The following is a 20,031-nucleotide window of genomic DNA, read 5'->3' on the forward strand; positions in this document are numbered from 1 at the left end:
TTCTGCTACTGTGTAGCAGTGTTCATATGTGTAGAGTGTTCCTATGTGTCTGTTAGGTCTAGTTGGTTTATTGTGTTCTCTATTTCCATTTATTCTGTTTGGTTGACTTATCTGTTATGGAAAGTGGAGTTTCAAGTCTCCAACTATTAGAGAATGGTTTATTTTTCTCTTCACATATTTTCAGTTTTTGTTCCATGTATTTTGAGAGTGTTCTATGCTTAATATTTATGATTATCTTCTTGCTATATTATTTCGAACCTTTTATTTATCTATATTTAAAAAAAAAGATTTATTTATATATTTGAGAGAGAAAGAGAAGCAGACTCCCTGCCAAGCAGGGAGCCCAGTGTGGGACTTGATTCTGGGACTCTAGGATCATGACCTGAGCCGAAGGCAGTCGCTTAACCAACTGAAGGCATCCTTGAACCTTTTAATATATAATGTCTTCCTTTGTCTTTCATAAACTTTGGATTCAGAGTCTGTTTTGTCTGATATTAATCTAGCTACCCAGCTTTCATTTGGTTACTATTTGCAGGGAATATGTTTTCCATCTTTTCACTTTCAACCTATTTGTGTCTTTGGATCTCAGGAGTCTCTTGAAGCGTAGACAGCTTATACAGTTATACATATACAGCATATGCAGTTGATTCTTGAGCAACGTGGTGGGTTGGGGTGCTGGCTCCGTGTACTATTGAAAATCTGTGTATAAGTTTTGACTCCCCCAAACTTAACTACTAATAGTTTACTGTTGACCAGAAGCCTTATAGGTAAGATAAACAGTCAACACATATTTTTATGTTGTGTGTAGTACATACTGTATTCTTATAATAAACTAGAGAAAAGAAAATGTTACTAAAATCACAAAGAAAATTCGTTTACAGTACTATAATTTTTATATTTTTATTTTTTAAGATTTTATTTATTTGACAGAGAGAGATCACAAGTAGGCAGAGAGAGAGTGGGAAGCAGGCTCTCCACTGAGCAGAGCCCAACTTGGGGCTTGATCTCAGGACCCTGAGATCATGACCTGAGCCGAAGGTAGAGGCTTAACCCACTGACCCACCCAGGTGCCCCTGTAATGTTTTTTAATCAATACCATACAATTACATTGTCAGTTAACAAAATGAATTAATTGTTAGTACCTATATCAATACTGTCTTTTTTTTATTTTTAAGATTTTATTTGTCAGAAGAGAGAGAGAACACAAGCAGGGGGAGCAGCAGAGGGAGAGGGAGAAGCAGGCATCCCACTGAGCAAGGAGCCCGATACAGGACTTGATCCCAGGGTCCTGGGATCACGGCCTGAGCTGAAGGCAGACACTTAACCAACTGAGCCACCCAGGGGCCCCTTGATACTATCTTACATGATAAAAACAGTATAGATGTTTATACATGTTACTGATATTAGACATCAAAAATGAAGATTGGAGCACCTATGTGGCTCAGTCGGTTGGGTGTCTGACTTGATTTCAACTCAGGTCCTGATCTTAGAGTCGTGAGATTGAGCACCCCCCAATCCTCTGTGCTCAGCAGGCAGTGTACTTCTCTCATCTTTTCCCTCTGCCCTTCCACTTGCTCGTGCACATACGCATATGTACTCTCTAAAATAAATAAGTAGGTACACATGGGTGGCTCAGTTGGTTTAGCATCTGCCTTTGGCTCAAGTCATGATCCCAGGGTTCTGGGATCGAGTCCCACATCAGACTCCCTGCTTAGTGAAGAACCTGCTTCTCCCTCTGCCTGCTGTTCCCCCTGCTTGTTCTCTTGCTCTCTGACAAATAAATAAAATCTTAAAATAAGCAGATAGATAGATAGATAATCAAATTTTTTTTTTTAAATGAGAAGATTCAATGAAAAAGAAATTTGTGGGTGCCTGGGTGGCTCCATTGGTTAAGCGACTGCCTTCAGCCAGGTCATGATCCTGGAGTCCCGGGATCCAGTCCCGCATTGGGCTCCCTGCTCAGCAGGGAGTCTCCTTTTCCCTCTGAGCCTCTCCTCTCTCATGCTTTCTCTCTCACTCTCTCTCTCTCAAGCAAATAAATAAAAGAAAAAGAAAAAGAAAAAAGTTTATATTTGTTTACAGGTATAATGATTCATGCATTGATACCAAAAAAGCAGCAGTATAATTGTTTCATGGTAGCCTAGCCTATACATTAATGAATGAATCATTTAAAAATTTTTTATGTTATATAGTATTACAATCATATTCATAATACAGTATTGGAAACATTGTTAGATTTTCTTTATTTTTATTAACATACATTATTTGCTTCAGGGGTACAGGTCTGTGAGTCATTAGTCTTACACAGTTCACAGCACTCACTATAGCTCATATCCTCCCCAATGTCCATAGGAAACATCCTTAGATTTTTTTTTAAAGATTTTATTTATTTGACCGAGAGAGAAACAGGGAGAGAGGGAACACAAGCAGGGGGAGTCGGAGAAGCAGGCTTCCTGCTGAGCAGGAAGCCCGATGCGGGGCTCAATCCCAGAACCCTGGGATTGTGACCTGAGCTGAAGACAGATGCTTAACCACTGAGCCACCCAGGCACCCCACATTGTTAGATTTAAAAAACACTTAACTGTGATGATAGGCTGATATGCAGTTTCTCCAATTACAGGATAAAGAGGCGTAGTGTATGGTAATGTAATTCTTTGAAAGCAGTGTTATAAAACAGTAAGAAAACTAACACAATATGAATTTTCTATTAAAATCACTAATCTAAAATAAATAAATAAATAAATAATTAAAAAAAAAGAATCGCAGAATAATCTGTCCACTTCCATTCAAGTCTCGCACATGATGTTGTACATGATGAGTACTTGGGTGATGATGACACAAAACATCTCACGTTTCGAGAAGTTTATTTATTTATTTATTAAAGATTTTATTTATTTATTTGACAGAGATCACAGGTAGGCAGAGAGGCAGGCAGAGAGAGAGAAAGGGAAGCAGGCTTCTCGCTGAGCAGAAAGCCCGATGTGGGGCTCAATCCTAGGACCCTGGGATCATGACCCAAGCCAAAGGCAGAGGCTTTAACCCACTGAGCCACCTAGGTGCCCCAACAACAGAGAAGTTTATTAACTATTCACTGTGGGAGTTGGTCTTGCCCTCTCAAGTGGCAAAGGTAGAAGAGGTAGAGGAGGTAGAAATAGAAGCAGGAAAGGCCTGCATGCTCTATAACTTTATGGAAATGCATCCTAATTTCTGACTTTTTTGTTTTCCAGTATCTCTAAAATTGTTTCTGTGGTGATTCTACAATCCTTCCACTGTTTGCTTTAGTTTCAGTGCTTGTACCTTAGAAAGTCTGGATCATCAAAGAAGTCAAAAGCAGTCTTCAATAATCGAATGCAGTCAGATGTCTGATATCAATTTGTTTTCTGGGATTGCTTCTTCTACATCTTTTTTTTTTTTTTTAAAGATTTTATTTATTTATTTGAAAGGGAGAGAGAGAGAGCACGCATGAATAGGGAGAGAGTCAGAGGAAGAAGGACAGGCAGACTTACTGGTGAGCAGGGAGCCCAAGGGAGGGCTCAGTCTCAGGACCTTGAGATCATGAACTGAGCTGAAAGCAGACTCTTACCTAAATGAGCCACCCTGGTGCCCCTTATTTCTTCTACATCTTCTTCATCTTTCTTGGGCATGGTTTGAAAGTACTCATCTCCGTCCGTCAAGTCAGCCTCTTTCAATTTTTCTTGGGGGTGTGTGTTAGCTCTTGAATTTCTCCAAGATCCCTATTTTGAAATCCTTCTCCACCACCTTTTTGTATCCACTCTTTCATGATTTCCTTAGTTTCCTCTGTTGTAAATCTTTGAAGTCATCACACTTTCTGGACACAGTTTTCTCCAGCAGGAACTTACTGTTTCAGGCATAATGGCTTTCATGGCTTTTCCTACAACAGTGGCATCTTCAGTGGTGTAATCCTTCCAGACTTTTGGGGTGCATTGGTGGCTAAGTTGGTTGAGTGTCTGATTCTTGGTTTCAGCTCAGGTCATGATTTTGTGGTTGTGAGATCGAGCCCATGTTGGGCTCTGCGCTCAGCGCAGTGACTGCTTCAGATGCTCTCTCTCCCTCTCCTTTCCCCTCTGCTCCTCTCCTCACTCACACAAACTCTGTCTCAAATAAATAAATAAAATCTTTAAAAAGAAATCCTTCCAGGGGCGCCTGGGTACCTCAGTTGTTCGGTGTCTGCCTTTGGCTCAGGTCATGATCCCAGGGTCCTGGGATTGGGCCCCACACTGGGATCCCTGCTCAGCAGGAAGCTTGCTTCTCCCTCTCCTGCTTCCCCTGCTTGTATTCCCTCTCTTCCTCTCTTTCTCTGTCAAATAAATAAAATCTTAAAAAAAAATTTTTTTTCCCCAGACTTTCATGATGTTCTATCAGAGTTCTCTTTCATTGCGTTGACAGTCTTTTCCACACAGTACCATGTATAAGAAACTTTCAAAGTCCTTATGATCTCCTGATCTAGAAGCTGAATCAGAGATATGTTTGGGGGCAAGTGGACCACTATGACAACTTCAGTGTTGAACTCCTGGGGTTCTGTGGGGTCAAGGCCTTTGTCCAGTATGGAAAGAACTTTAAAAAGACAGTTCTTACCAGCAGAGTACTTCCTAAATCAGGAAGAGTCACAGCATCAGTGGAACCAGTCCAGAAAGAGGGTCTTGTTCAGGCCTTCTTGTACAGCCAAAAGACTTGCAGCTGTTTATCTTTTCCCTTCAAGGCTCGGGGATTAGCAGCTTATGGATCGTGAACCTAAGAATGGTAGAGTTAGCCTATATCTTCTTGCCTTGTATCTTGGTGGTCTGTTCTCTTTCTTATTATTTTTTAAAGATTTTATTTATTTATTTGACAGACGGAAATCACAAGTAGGCAGAGAGGCAGGCAGAGAGGGAGGAGGAAGCAGGCTTCCTGCTGAGCAGAGAGCCTGATGCGGGGCTTGATCCCAGGACCCTGGGATCACGACCTGAGCTGAAGGCAGAGGCTTTAACCCACTGAGCCATCCAGGTGCCCCTCTCTTCCTTATTAATAGATGTCCTTTGTGGCCTTTTTTTTGCCCCCAGAGTAGGACATATTTATCTGTATTAGAAACCAGATAGCCTTTTTCCTCAGTGATTTTTATCAGTGGCCCTGAGAACTCAGCTGCTGCTTCTTGGTGGGCAGAAGCTGCCTCTCCTGTTATCTTGACATTTTTTTAAAGTCAGACCTCTTTCTAAAATTATCAAACCATCCTTTGCTGGCATTAAAATCTCTAGATTTAGCTCCTTCACCTTTATCTGCATTAAGTTGTCATATAATATGACTTTGCTTTTTCTCAAGTCATATTAGAGCCTGTAAGTATGCCTTTCTTTCTTTTTTTTTTTTTAAGATTTTATTTATTTGATAAAGAGAGATCACAAGTAGGCAGAGCAGCAGGCAGAGAGAAGGGGAAGCAGGCTCCCTGCTGAGCAGAGAGCCTGATGCGGGGCTTGATCCCAGGACCCCGAGACCATGACCTGAGCCAAAGGTGAAGGCTTAACCCACTGAGCCACCCAGGCGCCCCTAAGTGTGCCTTTTTTTTTTTTTTTTAAGATTTTATTTATTTATTTGACAGAGATCACAAGTAGGCAGAGAGGCAGAGAGAGAGAGAGAGAGAGAGAGAGAGGAGGAAGCAGGCACCCTGCTGAGCAGAGAGCTTGATCCCAGGACCCTGAGCCACCCAGGCGCCCCTGATTATGCCTTTTCTTACAGCAATCCTGCACCCACATAAAAGCTGCAATAAGCTGCATTTTCAATATGAGATAAAAAGATATCTTATAAAAATTACAAGGTTTTCGTGCCTGCTGGCATAGCTGCAGTGATGGCTTCATGAATTTTCTTTTTCTTTTTTTCTTCCCATGGTCTTTACACTGGATTCATTGATCTTGAAACAGCAGACAACTGCAATCGCAAACCTCTATGGTACATATCAACCAATTCGACTGTTTCTTGTAGTTTCATGACTACTCTGCTTCTTGGGAAGACTTTCAGCATCAATGATGGCACTTTGTATGGGTCCCATGGTGTTATTCAAGGTTTATGGTGTTGCATTAAACATGAAAAATAACAGGAGAACCAGGAGAAATCACTTTTTACTGTGATAATGCAATTTGCCAGAAAGACTAACTGCCTCTGCAGGGATGATTAGTGTCATTTTTTTTTTTCTAAGAGGATACTTGCAACACTTGAGCACACCGCAGTAGCAGCAGGAGGTGACTGTGGAATTATTACAGTAGTACAGTATGTACTACAGTTAATATCGTGCAATTATGATTTCACACTATATCTTTACATTTGTTTACATTTTTCTCAACTGCAAATGGTACCACTTATGGTCTGTGAGTTTGTAAGTGTTTTATTTTCGTTTTTTTCAAAGATTTTATTTATTTATTTGAGAGAGAGACTGTGAGAGAGAGCATGAGCAAGGAGAAGGTGAGGGAGAAGCAGACTCCCTGTGGAGCTGGGAGCCCGATGCGGGACTCGATCCCGGGATTCTGGGATCATGACCTGAACTGAAGGCAGTCGATTAACTGACTGAGCCACCCAGGCACCCTGTAAGTTTTGATAAATTTTAACTTTTTAAATAAAAGACCTATTTACTTTAGAGAGAGGGAGAGTCCTCATGCAAGTGGAAGGAGGGGCAGAGGGGGACAAGCAGACTCCATGCTGAGCAGGGAGCCCAGCCTAGGGTTCCATCCCAGGACCTGAGATGATGACCTGAGCCAAAATCAAGAGCCAGATGCTTGACCAACTGAGCCACCCAGGCACCCCAAATTGTAACCTTTTATAATAGTTCTGTGTGTATTTTATGGTAGTAAATGATAAAATACACCTTTTTCTTAGTTTTATTCAGTATTTTTATGTTACATGGTTCATCTGCTTTGTCATAAATCTCCAGTAATTTTCCACTATATTTTTTGAAAAAAATCTGTGAATTGAAAAGAAAAATATGTGAAAAAACTCATCATGATTTAAACTTGTGTTGTTCAAAGATCCTCTGCAGTTAGATCATGTTTTTTCATTTATTCTGCCCATTTCTTCTTGTGATTAGAAAAGTTTAAACTTTAGATTAAAAGTAATTACTGATAAGGAGGGACTTCTGCCATTTTGCTTTTTATTTTCAATATGCCCTATAGCTTTTTTTTTTTTTTTAAAGATTTTATTTATTTGTCAGAGAGAGAGTGAGCGAGAGCGAGCATAGGCAGACAGAGTGGAAGGCAGAGTCAGAGGGAGAAGCAGGCTCCCTGCGGAGGGCAAGGAGCCGGATGTGGGACTTGATCCCAGGACGCTGGGATCGTGACCTGAGCCGAAGGCAGCTGCTTAACCAACTGAGCCATCGAGGCGCGTCCTGCCCAATAGCTTTTTTTGTCCTTTGTTTCTCCCATTGTTGGCTTCTTTATGTTCAGTTGTTTTTTTTTTGTTTGTTTGTTTTTGCAGTGAAATGTTTTGATTCTCTTCGCATTTTCTTGCATGTGTGTTCTTTGTGGTTACCATGGGAATTACATTTAACATTCAACAGTTGTAACAACTAAATTTGAATTTATATCAACTGAAGTTCAGTAGCATACAAAAACTCCACTTCTGTAAAGCGTCTTCTCTTTCTGTTCTCAGTGTCATAGATAACATCTTTATAAATTGTGTCCTCAGTAACTTAGATTAATAACTGTTCTTTATGCATCTGTTTTTTATTATTTATTTTTGGTGCACACAGGGTTTTTCTTTGTTTTTGTTTTTTTTTTCTTTAGGATTTTATTTATTGGGGTGCCTCAGTTGTTGGGCATCTGCCTTTGGCTCAGATCCTGATCCCAGTGTCCTGGGATCAAGCCCCATATGGGCTCCCTGCTCAGCGGAGAGCCTGCTTCTCCCTCTCCAGCTCCCCTGGAGCTTGTGTTCCCTCTCTTGCTATCTCTCTCTGTCATAAATAAATTAAAAAAAGAAAAACAGATTTTATTTGAGAGAAAGAATGAGATAGAGAGAGAGAGAGCATGGTGGGGGAGGGTCAGAGGGAAAAGTAGATTCCCTGCTGAGCAGGGAGCCCCATGTGGGGTCCTGGTACTCCAGGATCATGACCCGGGCCCAAGAAGTCACTTAACCAACTGAGCCACTGAGGCACCCACACAACTGTGTTTTTATTAAAGCATGGAGATAGGACCCCTAGGCAGAAAGAGCTGCCTTTGCATCTATCTGTCTTTTAAATCATGTGCAAAATAAAAAGTGGAGTTACAAACCAAAGTTACAATTAATACTAGCTTTTATAAGTGCCCCTATGTTTATCTTTACCAGAGACCTTTATTTCTTCATATGGCTTTGGCTACTGTTTAGCCTCTTTGTCATTTTATTGGAACTTCAGCATTTCTTGCAGGGTTCAATAACAAACTCCCTCAGATTTTGTTTACCTGGAAATGTCTTAATTTCTTCCTCATTTTTTGGGGGAGGACACTTTTGTTGGATACAGAATTCTTTTTTTTAAAATTAATTAATTTTTTTTTTTTTTTAAAGATTTTATTTATTAATTTGACAGAGAGAAATCACAAGTAGACAGAGAGGCAGCCAGAGAGAGAGAGAGGGAAGCAGGCTCTCTGCCGAGCAGAGAGCCCGATGCGGGACTCGATCCCAGGACTCTGAGATCATGACCTGAGCCGAAGGCAGCGGCCCAACCCACTGAGCCACCCAGGCGCCCCAATTAATTTATTTTTAAAAAATTTATTTGACAGAGAGATTACAAGTAGGCAGAGAGGCAGGCAGAGAGAGAAGGAAGCAGGCTCCCTGCTGAGCAGAGAGCCCGATGCAGGGCTCCATCCCAGGACCCTGGGATCATGACCTGAGCTGAAAGTAGAGGCTTTAACCCACTGAGCCACCCAGGTGCCCCTGGATACAGAATTCTTGTTTGGCAGTTTAGTTCCCCCCCTATTTTCAGAAATTATCCACTACCTTCTGGCCTCCAGGGTTTCTAATGATGACTAATAATCTTACTGAGGATCTCTTGTCACTTCTCTCTTGTTGCTTTTGAAAATTGTCTGTCTTTAGTCGTAATGTGTTGGATGTGAGTTTATCTTACTTGTACTTTATTTATTTTTAAAAAAGATTTATTTTAGAGAGAGAAAGCTTGAGCACATGCATTGTGTACAAGTTGGGGGAGGGGCAGAGGAAGGGAATCCTCAAGCAGACTCCCTACTGAGCGTGGAGTGGGCTGAGGGGCTCCCTCCCACCACCTATGAAATCATGACTCTTGCTGAAAGCAAGAGTGGAGTGGTCAACCAGTTGAGCTACCCAGGCGGGTATTTCATTGTATTTCATTTAGCTTCCTAGATTTGTAGGTTCATATCTTTTATAAAATTGGGGGAAATTTTCTTTTCTTTGGCCAGTATTTCTTCAAATAATCTTTCTGCCCATTCTTTTCCTTCTGGGACTCCCTTCTCATTTTGCTTGGGGAATCATTTATTACATAATCATTGTCAGTTTGACAGTATCTCCAAACCCCATAGGTTTTGTTCATCTTTGTTCATTCTTTTTTCTTTCTGCTCTTCAGACTTCATAATTTCAATCCTCTTCCTCCGAGTTTGCTGATTCTTCTGCCTACTCTAATCTGTTGAACTACTCTGGTGAACTTTTCAGTTATTGTACTTTTCAGCTCCTGGTTTTTTATTCCACTGTATAAATTTCTGTCTCATTTTGCTTATGCATTGTTTTCCTGATTTCCATTAGTTCTTTAAGCATAATTTCTACCATTGTTAGAAAGTCCTTGTCTAGTAAATCTGATACCTGGTTTATTAGAGATAGTTTCTGTAAGTTTATTTTGTTTCTTTGTGTTTTTTTTCTTAATGAAAATTGGGCATTTGACTATCATGGTAACTCTGGAAATCAGATGTACCTTTTGTTGGGGTTTGCTGATATGGTGGTGGGGGATTGTTGAAGGCTATAGTCTGTTTTGAGGCTTTTTCTAAACTGTTTTGCAAAGACTATTCTTTGTTATCACTGCATGATCACTGATGTCTGTTCCATTAACTCATGTTCATCTGATGTTTTCCATGAATACCAGAAGCTCAAACAAATGAAAATGAACAAAAAACACTAACAAAAACAAAGAGAAAAGGAGCAAAATGAATAACCCCCTCTGTTTGTTTTTGCATATTGGTTCTGTGCTGGGGCATTCCTTCAACATTTGGCTAGGCTTGCTCTGGGCCTTGGGATCAACCTGAGGTGAAAGCCTAAGGTCTTCTCAGGTCTTGTCTCATCATGTGTCTTGCCTGAGTATGCATGTAGTTTTCTAAAATTTCCCCTGTGTTTGTTACTTTGGAATGTCCTAATTTCCCAAAGTGTTTTCACCCCAACTTCCCCATATCTGAGTCTGCTTTGTAGCTTTTACTAGCAATGCTTCTTACCCTCTCCCCACCCACCACTCAGGTTCTGAGTTAGATGAAACAGAGACAAGCACCAATCCTCACATCAGTCCTTCAGATATCTCCCAGACAGATTAGAAGAGATGTGCACAGTAATCTGCAAATGAGGTTTCCCTCTGATTTGAAGGAGGGAGCTGGGAACTAGGCTGCCATTTCCTCAAGATAAAACCTCTGCCTGTGCAAGGGTGGGTCGGACAGGGGTGAATGAAACCACCACAAAACTTGACTGTTATTTTAAAGATAGCTTATTCTTGATTGCACATTCTCTTCATTGTTATGCACCTTTGGCTGTTTTCTAAGCCCCAGCAGAGCTGGCTCAAACATTTACTGCTGTTTTTTGATGTTTCTGTGGAAGAATGAGACTTTGGAACTTCCTCATCTGCCATTTTGCTGAAATGTGGTTTGTCTTTTCACTCTCTTGGTAGTGTACTTTGTTTGCACAAAAGTTTTTGATTTTGGTGAAGTCTACTTAATTTCTTCCTTGTGCTTTTGGTGTCATATTTAAGAAGCGGTTGCCAAATCCACGGTGGTGAAAGTTTCCATCTTTTTAAATAACTGCAGCAAAGGTTGTGGAGATGACTTCTCAGGTTGACTTGGGTTACATGCCCATTTTTAGTTTTAATTTTATTTATCTTTTAGCAGGAGAAAATTAAATATAGTGTCATACATATGGGGAATCTTAGTATGAGGAATCCATGCAACCATGACATTTCCAAGGCAGTCCGGCAGCATGAGGTTTATATGACATACCAAATAAGGAGAGGGTTAGGGACCTGAGAGTCCAAAGGAGAGGAAGACCCTTAGCATAAAGGTGAGAAGAGATGTTTGAGAAACAGACTTTGCAGATAAGAATTTTGATAAAGAGGAATCTCTTTTTTCTGTTAATAGTTCTCTTCCTGATACAGTCAGACAGTTAAGAAGCAGATAAAGAGGGGCGCATAGGTGGCTCAGTGGGTTAAAGCCTCTGCTTTTGGCTCAGGTCTTGATCCCAGAGTCCTGGGATCGAGCCCCACATCGGGCTCTCTGCTCAGCAGGGAGCCTGCTTCCTCCTCTCTCTCTGTCTGCCTCTCTGCCTACTTGTGATCTCTGTCTGTCAAATAAATAAATAAATCTTAAAAAAAAAAAAAGGGCAGATAAAGAGCTTTTCCTGCTAGGTTTTGATTTGTTTTAATTCTAAATAATGTTTATCTCATAGTATGGTACATCTTGGTACATGCCCATTTTTAGAGCAATTACTGTGATGAGAGTGGTAGACTATTCTGATTGACTAAGCAAGATTGTGTAGGATCAGCCATGGACTGAATGGTGTTAATATTAAAGATGCTGTTTCCAAAAAGGAAGGTGAATGGAGGATAGAAAAATTAGTAAATATTTAGAAAACGTAAACCATTCTTATGACACTGAGAAAATCTTATGATGCCCCAGAGTGCACATTTTTTAAAAGACTTCATTTATTTGAGAGAGAGAGTGATCATGAGTGGGAGAGAGGAGCAGAAGCGGAGGGAGAAGCAGACTCCCTGCGGAGTGGGGAGCTAGACCAGTCCCAGGATTCTGGGATCATGACCTGAGCTGAAGGCAGACACTTAACTGACTGAGCCACCCAGACACCCCAAGAGAAATACATTTTTAATTTAAAATGTTTTAAATTTAATTTTAATGTTTAAATTGAATTTTTAATTAAAAATGTATTTCTCCGGGCACCTGGGTGGCTCAGTGGGTCAAGCCTCTGCCTTCGGCTCAGGTCATGGTCTCAGGGTCCTGGGATCGAGCCCCGCATCGGGCTCTCTGCTTGGTGGAGAGCCTGCTTCCCCGTCTCTCTCTTCCTGCCTCTCTGCCTACTTGTGATCTCTCTCTCAAATAAATAACTAAAATCTTTTTTAAAAAAATTTTATTTCTCTTGGGGCACCTGGGTGACCCAGTTGTTTGAGTGTCCAGCTCTTGATTTTGTCTCAGGTTGTGATCTCAGGATTGTCAGAACAAGTCCCACATTGGGCTCTACCATTGGGCATTGAGCCTGCTTGAGATTCTCCTCTTCTCCCACTGCCCCTCCCCACCTCTCTCACTTGCTCATTCCCTTAAAAAAAAAGTATTTTTCTTGTTATTCTTGTTATAAATTAGTAAGTAAATGTTTAAAAGTGACTTCTGGGGTGCCTGGGTGGCATAGCCGATTAAGTGACCTGACTTTTGGTTTTGGCTCAGATTGTGATCTCAGGGCCATGAGATCAAGCCCTGCGTCAGGCTCTGTGCTCAGTGTGGAGTCTGCTTGAGACTCCCTCTCCCTCTCCCCTTTTCCCCACTAGTACATGCACGCTCCCTCCCTCTTTCTAAAATTTAAAAAAAAAAAAAAAAATTAAAAGTGACTTCCAAAAATATCCCTGTTTTTGTTCCTGATAAAGCAAGGTGGAAGAAATTAGTTTTTTTCTTCATGTTCTAATGTGTTTATATTTTGTGGTTTATTTTATACAGGTACTACTATAACCAGAGTTTGGTAGCAAAAGGATCTACTTACTGGGCTCTCTTAACATAGAAAGAGATGTGGGGGGATTCTCGATCTGCTAACAGAACAGGACCTTTTCGGTAAGTCTTGAAATTTGAATACTGAAATTGTAATATTTTCATGATAAAGATATATAATATTTTTTGGTCTGTCATAAAGAGGGATATTATAGAAATAGCTTGGCTTTTTAAAAATAGAAACTATTTTAAAAATTTCTAGTTGTTTCCAGTGTTTGTGAGGTTGAATACTGAGCATGCCAAGTGTTTTGTGTGTCAGCACTTTTTTTTTTTTAAAGATTTCGTTCATTTGTCGGAGAGAGACAGAGCACAAGCGGGGGAGCAGCAGACAGAGGGAGGAGCAGACTCCCCACTAAGCAAGGAGCTCAATGTGGAAGTCAATCCTAGGGCCCTGGGAACTTGAGCTTAGCCAAAAATAGACACTTAACTGACCGAGCCACCCAAGCGTCCCAATGTTTCAGCACTTTTTTTTTTTTTTAAATTTTATTTATTTGACAGACGGAGATCACAAGTAGGCAGAGAGGCAGGCAGAGAGAAAGGGGGAAGCAGGCTCTGCAGTGAGCAGAGAGCCCGATGTGGGGTTCCATCCCAGGACACTGAGATTATGACCTGAGTCAAAAAGGTAGAGGCTTAACCCACTGAGCCACCTAGATGCCCCAGCACTTCTTTGTTTTTTAAGATTTTATTTATTGTTTGACAGACAGAGATCACAAGTAGGCAGAGAAGTAGGTGGAGAGAGAGAGAGGGAAGCAGGCTCCCTGCTGAGCAGAGATCCCAATGTGTGGCTCGAACTCAGGACCCTGGGATCATGACCTGAGCTGAAGGCAGAGGTTTTAACCCACTGAGCCACCCAGGCACTCCTGTTTCAGCAATTTTTTTTTTTTTTTTTTAAAGATTTCATTTATTTATTTGAGAGATTGAGAATGAGAGAGAGAGCATGAGAGGCGGGGAGGGCCAGAGGGAGAAGCAGACTCCCTGCTGAGCAGGGAGCCTGATGTGGGACTCGATCCCGGGACTCCAGGATCATGACCTGAGCCAAAGGCAGTTGCTTAACCAACCGAGCCACCCAGGTGCCCTGTTTCAGCACTTTTTAAACATTAAAAAATAATCCCCAATTATTTTTTTTAAATCTCTGTTAACAAAGTAAAACATACTTGGCAAATAAGGAAAGCTAGCAAAAACATACATGAACATTTATATATGTAAATAAAAGTTTTGTTAATTTCACTAATTTATGTCTAGAATCCAGAGCTGTGTTTGGCCCATGGCAAATTGTGTTTCAGTTATCAAAAATAGTTCTGAGAAAAAAAATTACAGGATGCAATTTTTTTTTTTTAAAGATTTTATTTATTTATTTGACAGAGATCACAAGTAGGCAGAGAGGCAGGCAGAGAGAGAGAGAGGGAAGCAGGCTCCCTGCTGAGCAGAGAGCCCAATGTGGGACTCGATCCCAGGACCCTGAGATCATGACGTGAGCCGAAGGCAGCGGCTTAACCCACTGAGCCACCCAGGCGCTCCAGGATGAATTTTCTAAGGCATTTTCAGTATTAAGTGTTACTGAGTACCTTTCAGTTATTAGTAGATTATATTTTAGATCTGTAGGGAGTTAATTTTTTTTTTATAGCCAATATAATAAATGATGATGGCTATATTTTTGTATTATGCTTACAATTAATAAAATGCCAAAGGAATGTGATTTTTATGATTTATAGTTTTATTATTTTACTTGGTATATGGCAAAGAAATCTGATCTTTAAAATTATATATTAAATAATTATATGTATGTTATAAATATATATGTATATATTTTTTAAATGCTCCAATTGAAACTTCTGTTACTAGTAAATTTTCTTTTGGATTGACAGTCTGCAAGTTTTTATCACACAAATTCAAGAGGTGTTCTCATTCTGAAGCTGGGGTTTCTAGTGAAAAATTAGATAGGGAACTGAGTTTTAAAATCCATAAAATATTTAGTAAAGCTAGTGTTTCATAAATACTAGATAGTGGTCTTTACTTTTGGCTCAGCAGTCTTTAAGTTAAAGCAATGGTGATGATGCTGGGTGCATTTTTCCTTTCAAAATTTAAGGTCTGCGTCAGTGGTCAGCAAATTATAGTCTTTAGCTCACTTTTGTTTTATTGTAACACACCCATGATCATTTGTTTAGCTGTTGTGTGTGTTTGCTTCTATGCCACAATGGCAGAGTTGAATAGCTGTGACAGACTGCAAATGCTAATACCGATACTATCTGGCTTTTTTGTGGAAAGTTAACCGATGCCTAGTCTAGATCAGTGGGCTTATACATCAACATTTTAAAATATTTAGGTTGTAATCTATTCTTTTTTACTTATATTTATGGATAACTATTTTGTAAGTAAGCCTATTTGTACAGAATTTGCCTAATTTAGATTATTTTTAAAATTTTTTTATTTATTTAGATTGTGTAGTTAAGCCTTCAGAAATGTTGGGTAACCTTTGCTCTATTTTGTAACTTGGAAAAACATTTTCAGAACTTTTTTTTTTTTTTTTTTTTTTTTTTTTTTTTTTTTTTTTTTTTTTTAAACATTTTTTTTTTTTTTTTTTTTTTAGAATTTATTTATTTATTTGACAGAGAGAGATCACAAGTAGGCAGAGAGGCAGTCAGAGAGAGAGAGGAGGAAGCAGGCTCCCCGCTGAGCAGAGAGCCCGATGCGGGACTCGATCCCAGGACCCTGGGATCATGACCTGAGCCGAAGGCAGTGGCTTAACCCACTGAGCCACCCAGGCGCCCCTTTCAGAACATTTTTTGTTTGACCAGTTTGTTATTTAAAATTGTATTCCTCCACCTTAATTTTAGTTTTTTTTTCTTTTAAGATTTTATTTATTTACTTGAGAGAGAGAGAGAGCGAGCATGAGAGGGGAGAGGGTCAGAGGGAGAAGCAGACTCCCCGATGACCAGGGAGCCCGATGTGGGACTCAGTCTCGGGACTGCAGGAGCATGACCTGAGCCAAAGGCCGTTGCTCAACCAACTGAGCTACCCAGGTGCCCATAATTTTAGTTTAAATATAAGTTATTACGTGCTGTTTTTAAGGTCTCTGACTAGAAGGGAGATGTAGTTTATATAGCATAACTTTTTGGAAGACTAATTTGGATTTTTTTTAAAAAGGGGCATCTTTTCTTACAGGGACACCTGGGTGGCTCAGTGGGTTGGGCCTCTGCCTTTAGCTCAGGTCATGTTTTCGGGGTCCTGGGATCGAGCCCCACATCGGGCTCTCTGCTCAGCACGGAGCGTGCTTCCCCTTCTCTCTCTGCCTGCCTCTCTGCCTACTTGTGATCTCTCTCTCTGTGTCAAAAAACAAAACAAAACAAAACAAAAAAAACACTTAAAAAAAGTATCTTACAGGAAAATGATTTTACATTTTATTTTATCAGCTTCTTAAATTTTATTTGATTGAAAATGATTTTCATAATCACTGCTATTTTATGTTAATAGAACTGTTTCTTGAATAGTCTGCATAAAATACATTTCTAAGAACGCTAGTACAGTAGGTTACTCTAGATCTATTTGATCCTCCCAACTTAAGAGGGTAGTATAATCTTCAGAGCAGTATTCAAAGACAGTGTTAGAAACACTCTGGTCAGAAAACATGTAGGTTTAGATGCCTCAGCACCCATGAGTGTTTGCTGAAGCTTAAGTCTTCCTATAAGCTAACTGTTGGGATTTGAGGATTTTAAATATGAGAGACACTAGAGTTAGTGATAATGTCTTAATTTTAGTGCAAAATACGAAGACTGTTTCAACTTGCTCCTCTTGGGATGAACCACACAGACATTACTAATGTTAATGGGAGCTAATGGAAGTCATCATGTTCCGAAAAGCCATTAAATATGCATCATTCTAATGTTCAGGTTACTGTTGTTGAAGTCCTATTACTTTAAGAAAGGGTTTGGCCTTGTAACTCTTTCTCCTGAACTGAGTGACCCAGAATCAGTTGTCCTTTGAGTTTTTCTCTCGTGGTATAGTCTGTGCTCAGAGGGTCATATCCTGTATATTCTGGTAGGAGAGAACAGAGTTGGACGTGATTTCCTAATACTTTTTGTTTTACTGCTAAATAGCAGATAGCCTTTCAGATCATTTCCTGTTTTATTTTTTTGTACCCTCCCCTTATCCTTCAGCTCAGGCTCCTAGGTATCTAATTGCCTATTTAAATTCCTTTTTACCAAAGCCTAAGTGTGTAAATGGTCTGAAGGCTAGGCAAAGGGAAGAATTGGGTAGAATGAAAGAGTAGGCCAGTTCTCATTTATCTCTTGAGTTTTGTAAACTGAGCATGTGAATTTAATACTTTGCTTATTTTTAAATATATTTTACTACTATGAAAAACTAGTACGAGGCATTAGAATCTGGAATATCAGCTTTTTCCTTTGGGACCTGGAAATAATACTTGGAGGCCAAATGCTCTCTCTAGGTCCCTTTCAGCATTAAGCTAGATGCTGTTACTTGGCTAAGTTGATGTACATATGCTTTGTAGCATGATTCATGCTGCCTTTTGTGATACTCTTGGGTAGTTAACATAATAGGACCCAGGTGAGAGTGCTTCTAGGTGGAGCCAGTGTAGAACTGGATTTTAGATGCAGCCAGGGTTTATGCTCAGCTGGTGTACCCTTGTGTGCTCCTACTGGTGATTTACAGCCAGTGTTCCTTCATTTTGGGCGTGCATCCATTCCGATCTGGGTGGTGTCTATGCTGTAGCTGTAATCAAATATTTTGCAATATTATTGTTGTATGCAGAAATGAGAAAGACACCTCCTGAAATTTACTGTAATACATTTATAGTGCATTGATTTATTTGACGTATAGGAATCATCATGTTGATCTTGGAATTCTAAGTTCCCTGGCTGTAGGAAATGGAAATTTTTGTAGTGTGTCACCATTGCTAGCTTATCTGGTGTTGCGGATTTTCCCTGTTGCAGGACTGGGTGAAAGCTTTTTCTGCAGCAGTCATGTTGAAAACCTTGTGTTGACTTTCCTCGTGTTCTGAAATGGGAACATAAAAGTTTACTCCGCCACTTCGTCTTAAAATAGCAAAACATTGCTGTTTTCTGCAGATCTAGGACCTTGTTACAGAACTCTGCCAAAAAAAAAAAAAAAAAATGTTTACAGAAGAATGTGCTGTGATTAGAGAAGAATATGCTGGTGTGTAGATTTCAAACTCTCTGGACAATATGAATAACACTGTCTTTGTTTCTACAGTGGGAGCCAAGAAGAAAGGTTTGCTCCCGGGTGGAACAGGGATTATCCTCCTCCTCCCCTTAAGAGTCATGCTCAAGAGAGACACTCTGGCAACTTTCCTGGCAGAGATTCACTTCCCTTTGATTTCCAGGGGCATTCGGGGCCTCCCTTTGCAAATGTAGAGGAGCATTCTTTCAGCTATGGAGCTAGAGACGGACCGCATGGTGACTATCGAGGAGGGGAGGGACCTGGACATGATTTTAGGGGGGGAGATTTTTCATCTTCTGATTTCCAGAGCAGAGATTCATCACAGTTGGACTTCAGGGGTAGGGACATACATTCTGGGGATTTTCGGGATAGAGAAGGACCACCAATGGACTATAGGGGTGGAGATGGGACTTCTATGGATTATAGAGGTAGGGAGACATCTCACATGAACTACAGAGACAGGGATGCTCACACTGTTGATTTCAGAGGTAGGGATGCTCCTTCATCTGACTTCAGGGGCCGGGGCACTTACGATTTAGATTTTAGAGGCCGGGATGGATCCCACACCGATTTTAGGGGACGAGATTTATCAGATCTGGATTTCAGGGCCAGAGATCAGTCCCGTTCTGACTTTAGGAATAGAGATGTATCTGATTTGGACTTTAGGGACAAAGATGGAACACAGGTGGACTTCAGAGGCCGAGGTTCAGGTACTAGTGATCTAGACTTTAGGGACAGGGATACGCCACATTCAGATTTCAGAGGTAGACACCGGTCCAGGACTGATCAGGATTTTAGGAGCAGAGAGGTGGGACCTTGTATGGAGTTTAAAGATAGGGAGATGCCCTCTGTGGATCCAAATATTTTGGATTACATACAACCCTCTACACAAGATAGAGAACATTCTGGTATGAACGTGAACAAGAGAGAAGAATCCAAACATGACCATACAACAGAAAGGCCTGCTTTTGGCATTCAGAAGGGAGAATTTGAACATTCAGAAACAAGAGAAGGAGAAAAACAAGATGCGGCCTTTGAACATGAGTCCACATCAGACTTTCAAAACAGCCGGAGTCCACTTCAAGACCAAGACAAGTCACAACTTTCTGGAGGGGAACAACAGAGTTCAGATGCTGGTGTGTTTAAAGAAGAAGGTGGTCTGGACTTTCTTGGCCGGGAAGACACTGATTACAGAAGCATGGAGTACCGTGATGTGGATCACAGGCTGCCGGGAAACCAGATATTTGGCTATGGTCAGAGCAAGTCTTTTCCAGAGGGCAAAACCTCCCGAGATGCCCAGCGGGACCTTCAGGTATATTAATGGAATAGATTGCTTTTCTGCTTCTTGTTGTATCATAAGGCATTTCTGAAGGATGAAGCGTTAGGGTCCAGGATCCTTGGTCATGGGTCTCCCCTTCTATAGCCATTAAAAAACAAAATGGGGACACCTGACTGGCTCAGTTAGTAGAGATTATGACGCTAGAGCTCAGGATTATAAGTGTGAGCTCCATGTTGGGTGTAGAGATACTTTTTTTTTCCCCCCAAATATTTTATCTATTTGACAGAGAGAGAGAGATCACAAGTAGGCAGAGAGACTGACAGAGGAAGAGAGGGAAGCAGGCTTCCCGCTGAGCAGAGAGCCCAATGTGGGGCTCCATCCCAGGACCCTGAGATCATGACCTGAGCTGAAGGCAGAGGCTTAACCCACTGAGCCACCTAAGAGCCCCAAGATCAGGACACTCTAAAGAGTAAGAGAGGACAGTGCAGTTGAGGCTTCTGTGAATACAGAAAATACAGATTTCTCTGAATTGTACTCTTGTATGGTCAGATGACACCTTTTGATTTTGTTCTGAAATTTATTTATAGTTGACATCTTTGACAAATGGCACCTGATTAAAATTTTTTT

At 40.7% G+C, this 20,031-nt stretch overlaps 1 protein-coding gene across 3 annotated transcripts in view; it reads left to right on the top strand.

Annotated features, from left to right (window-relative positions):
- RBM6 (RNA binding motif protein 6) overlaps nt 1–20,031 on the top strand; it is a 106,989-nt gene that overhangs the window by 16,514 nt on the left and 70,444 nt on the right. Inside the window, exons 2-3 of one of the 3 annotated variants that reach the window (XM_059160951.1) lie at nt 12,882–12,992; nt 18,159–19,437. In XM_059160951.1, the coding sequence (XP_059016934.1) occupies nt 12,949–12,992; nt 18,159–19,437 (1,323 nt within the window). In that variant the 5' untranslated portion in view covers nt 12,882–12,948. Of the gene's footprint in view, nt 1–12,881; nt 12,993–18,138; nt 19,438–20,031 lie in introns of those variants that run through there. The other 2 variants (XM_059160955.1, XM_059160952.1) reach the window with 2 other exon arrangements.

Source organism: Mustela lutreola, chromosome 2 (assembly GCF_030435805.1).
Source record: "Mustela lutreola isolate mMusLut2 chromosome 2, mMusLut2.pri, whole genome shotgun sequence".
NCBI classification, from domain to species: domain Eukaryota; kingdom Metazoa; phylum Chordata; class Mammalia; order Carnivora; family Mustelidae; genus Mustela; species Mustela lutreola.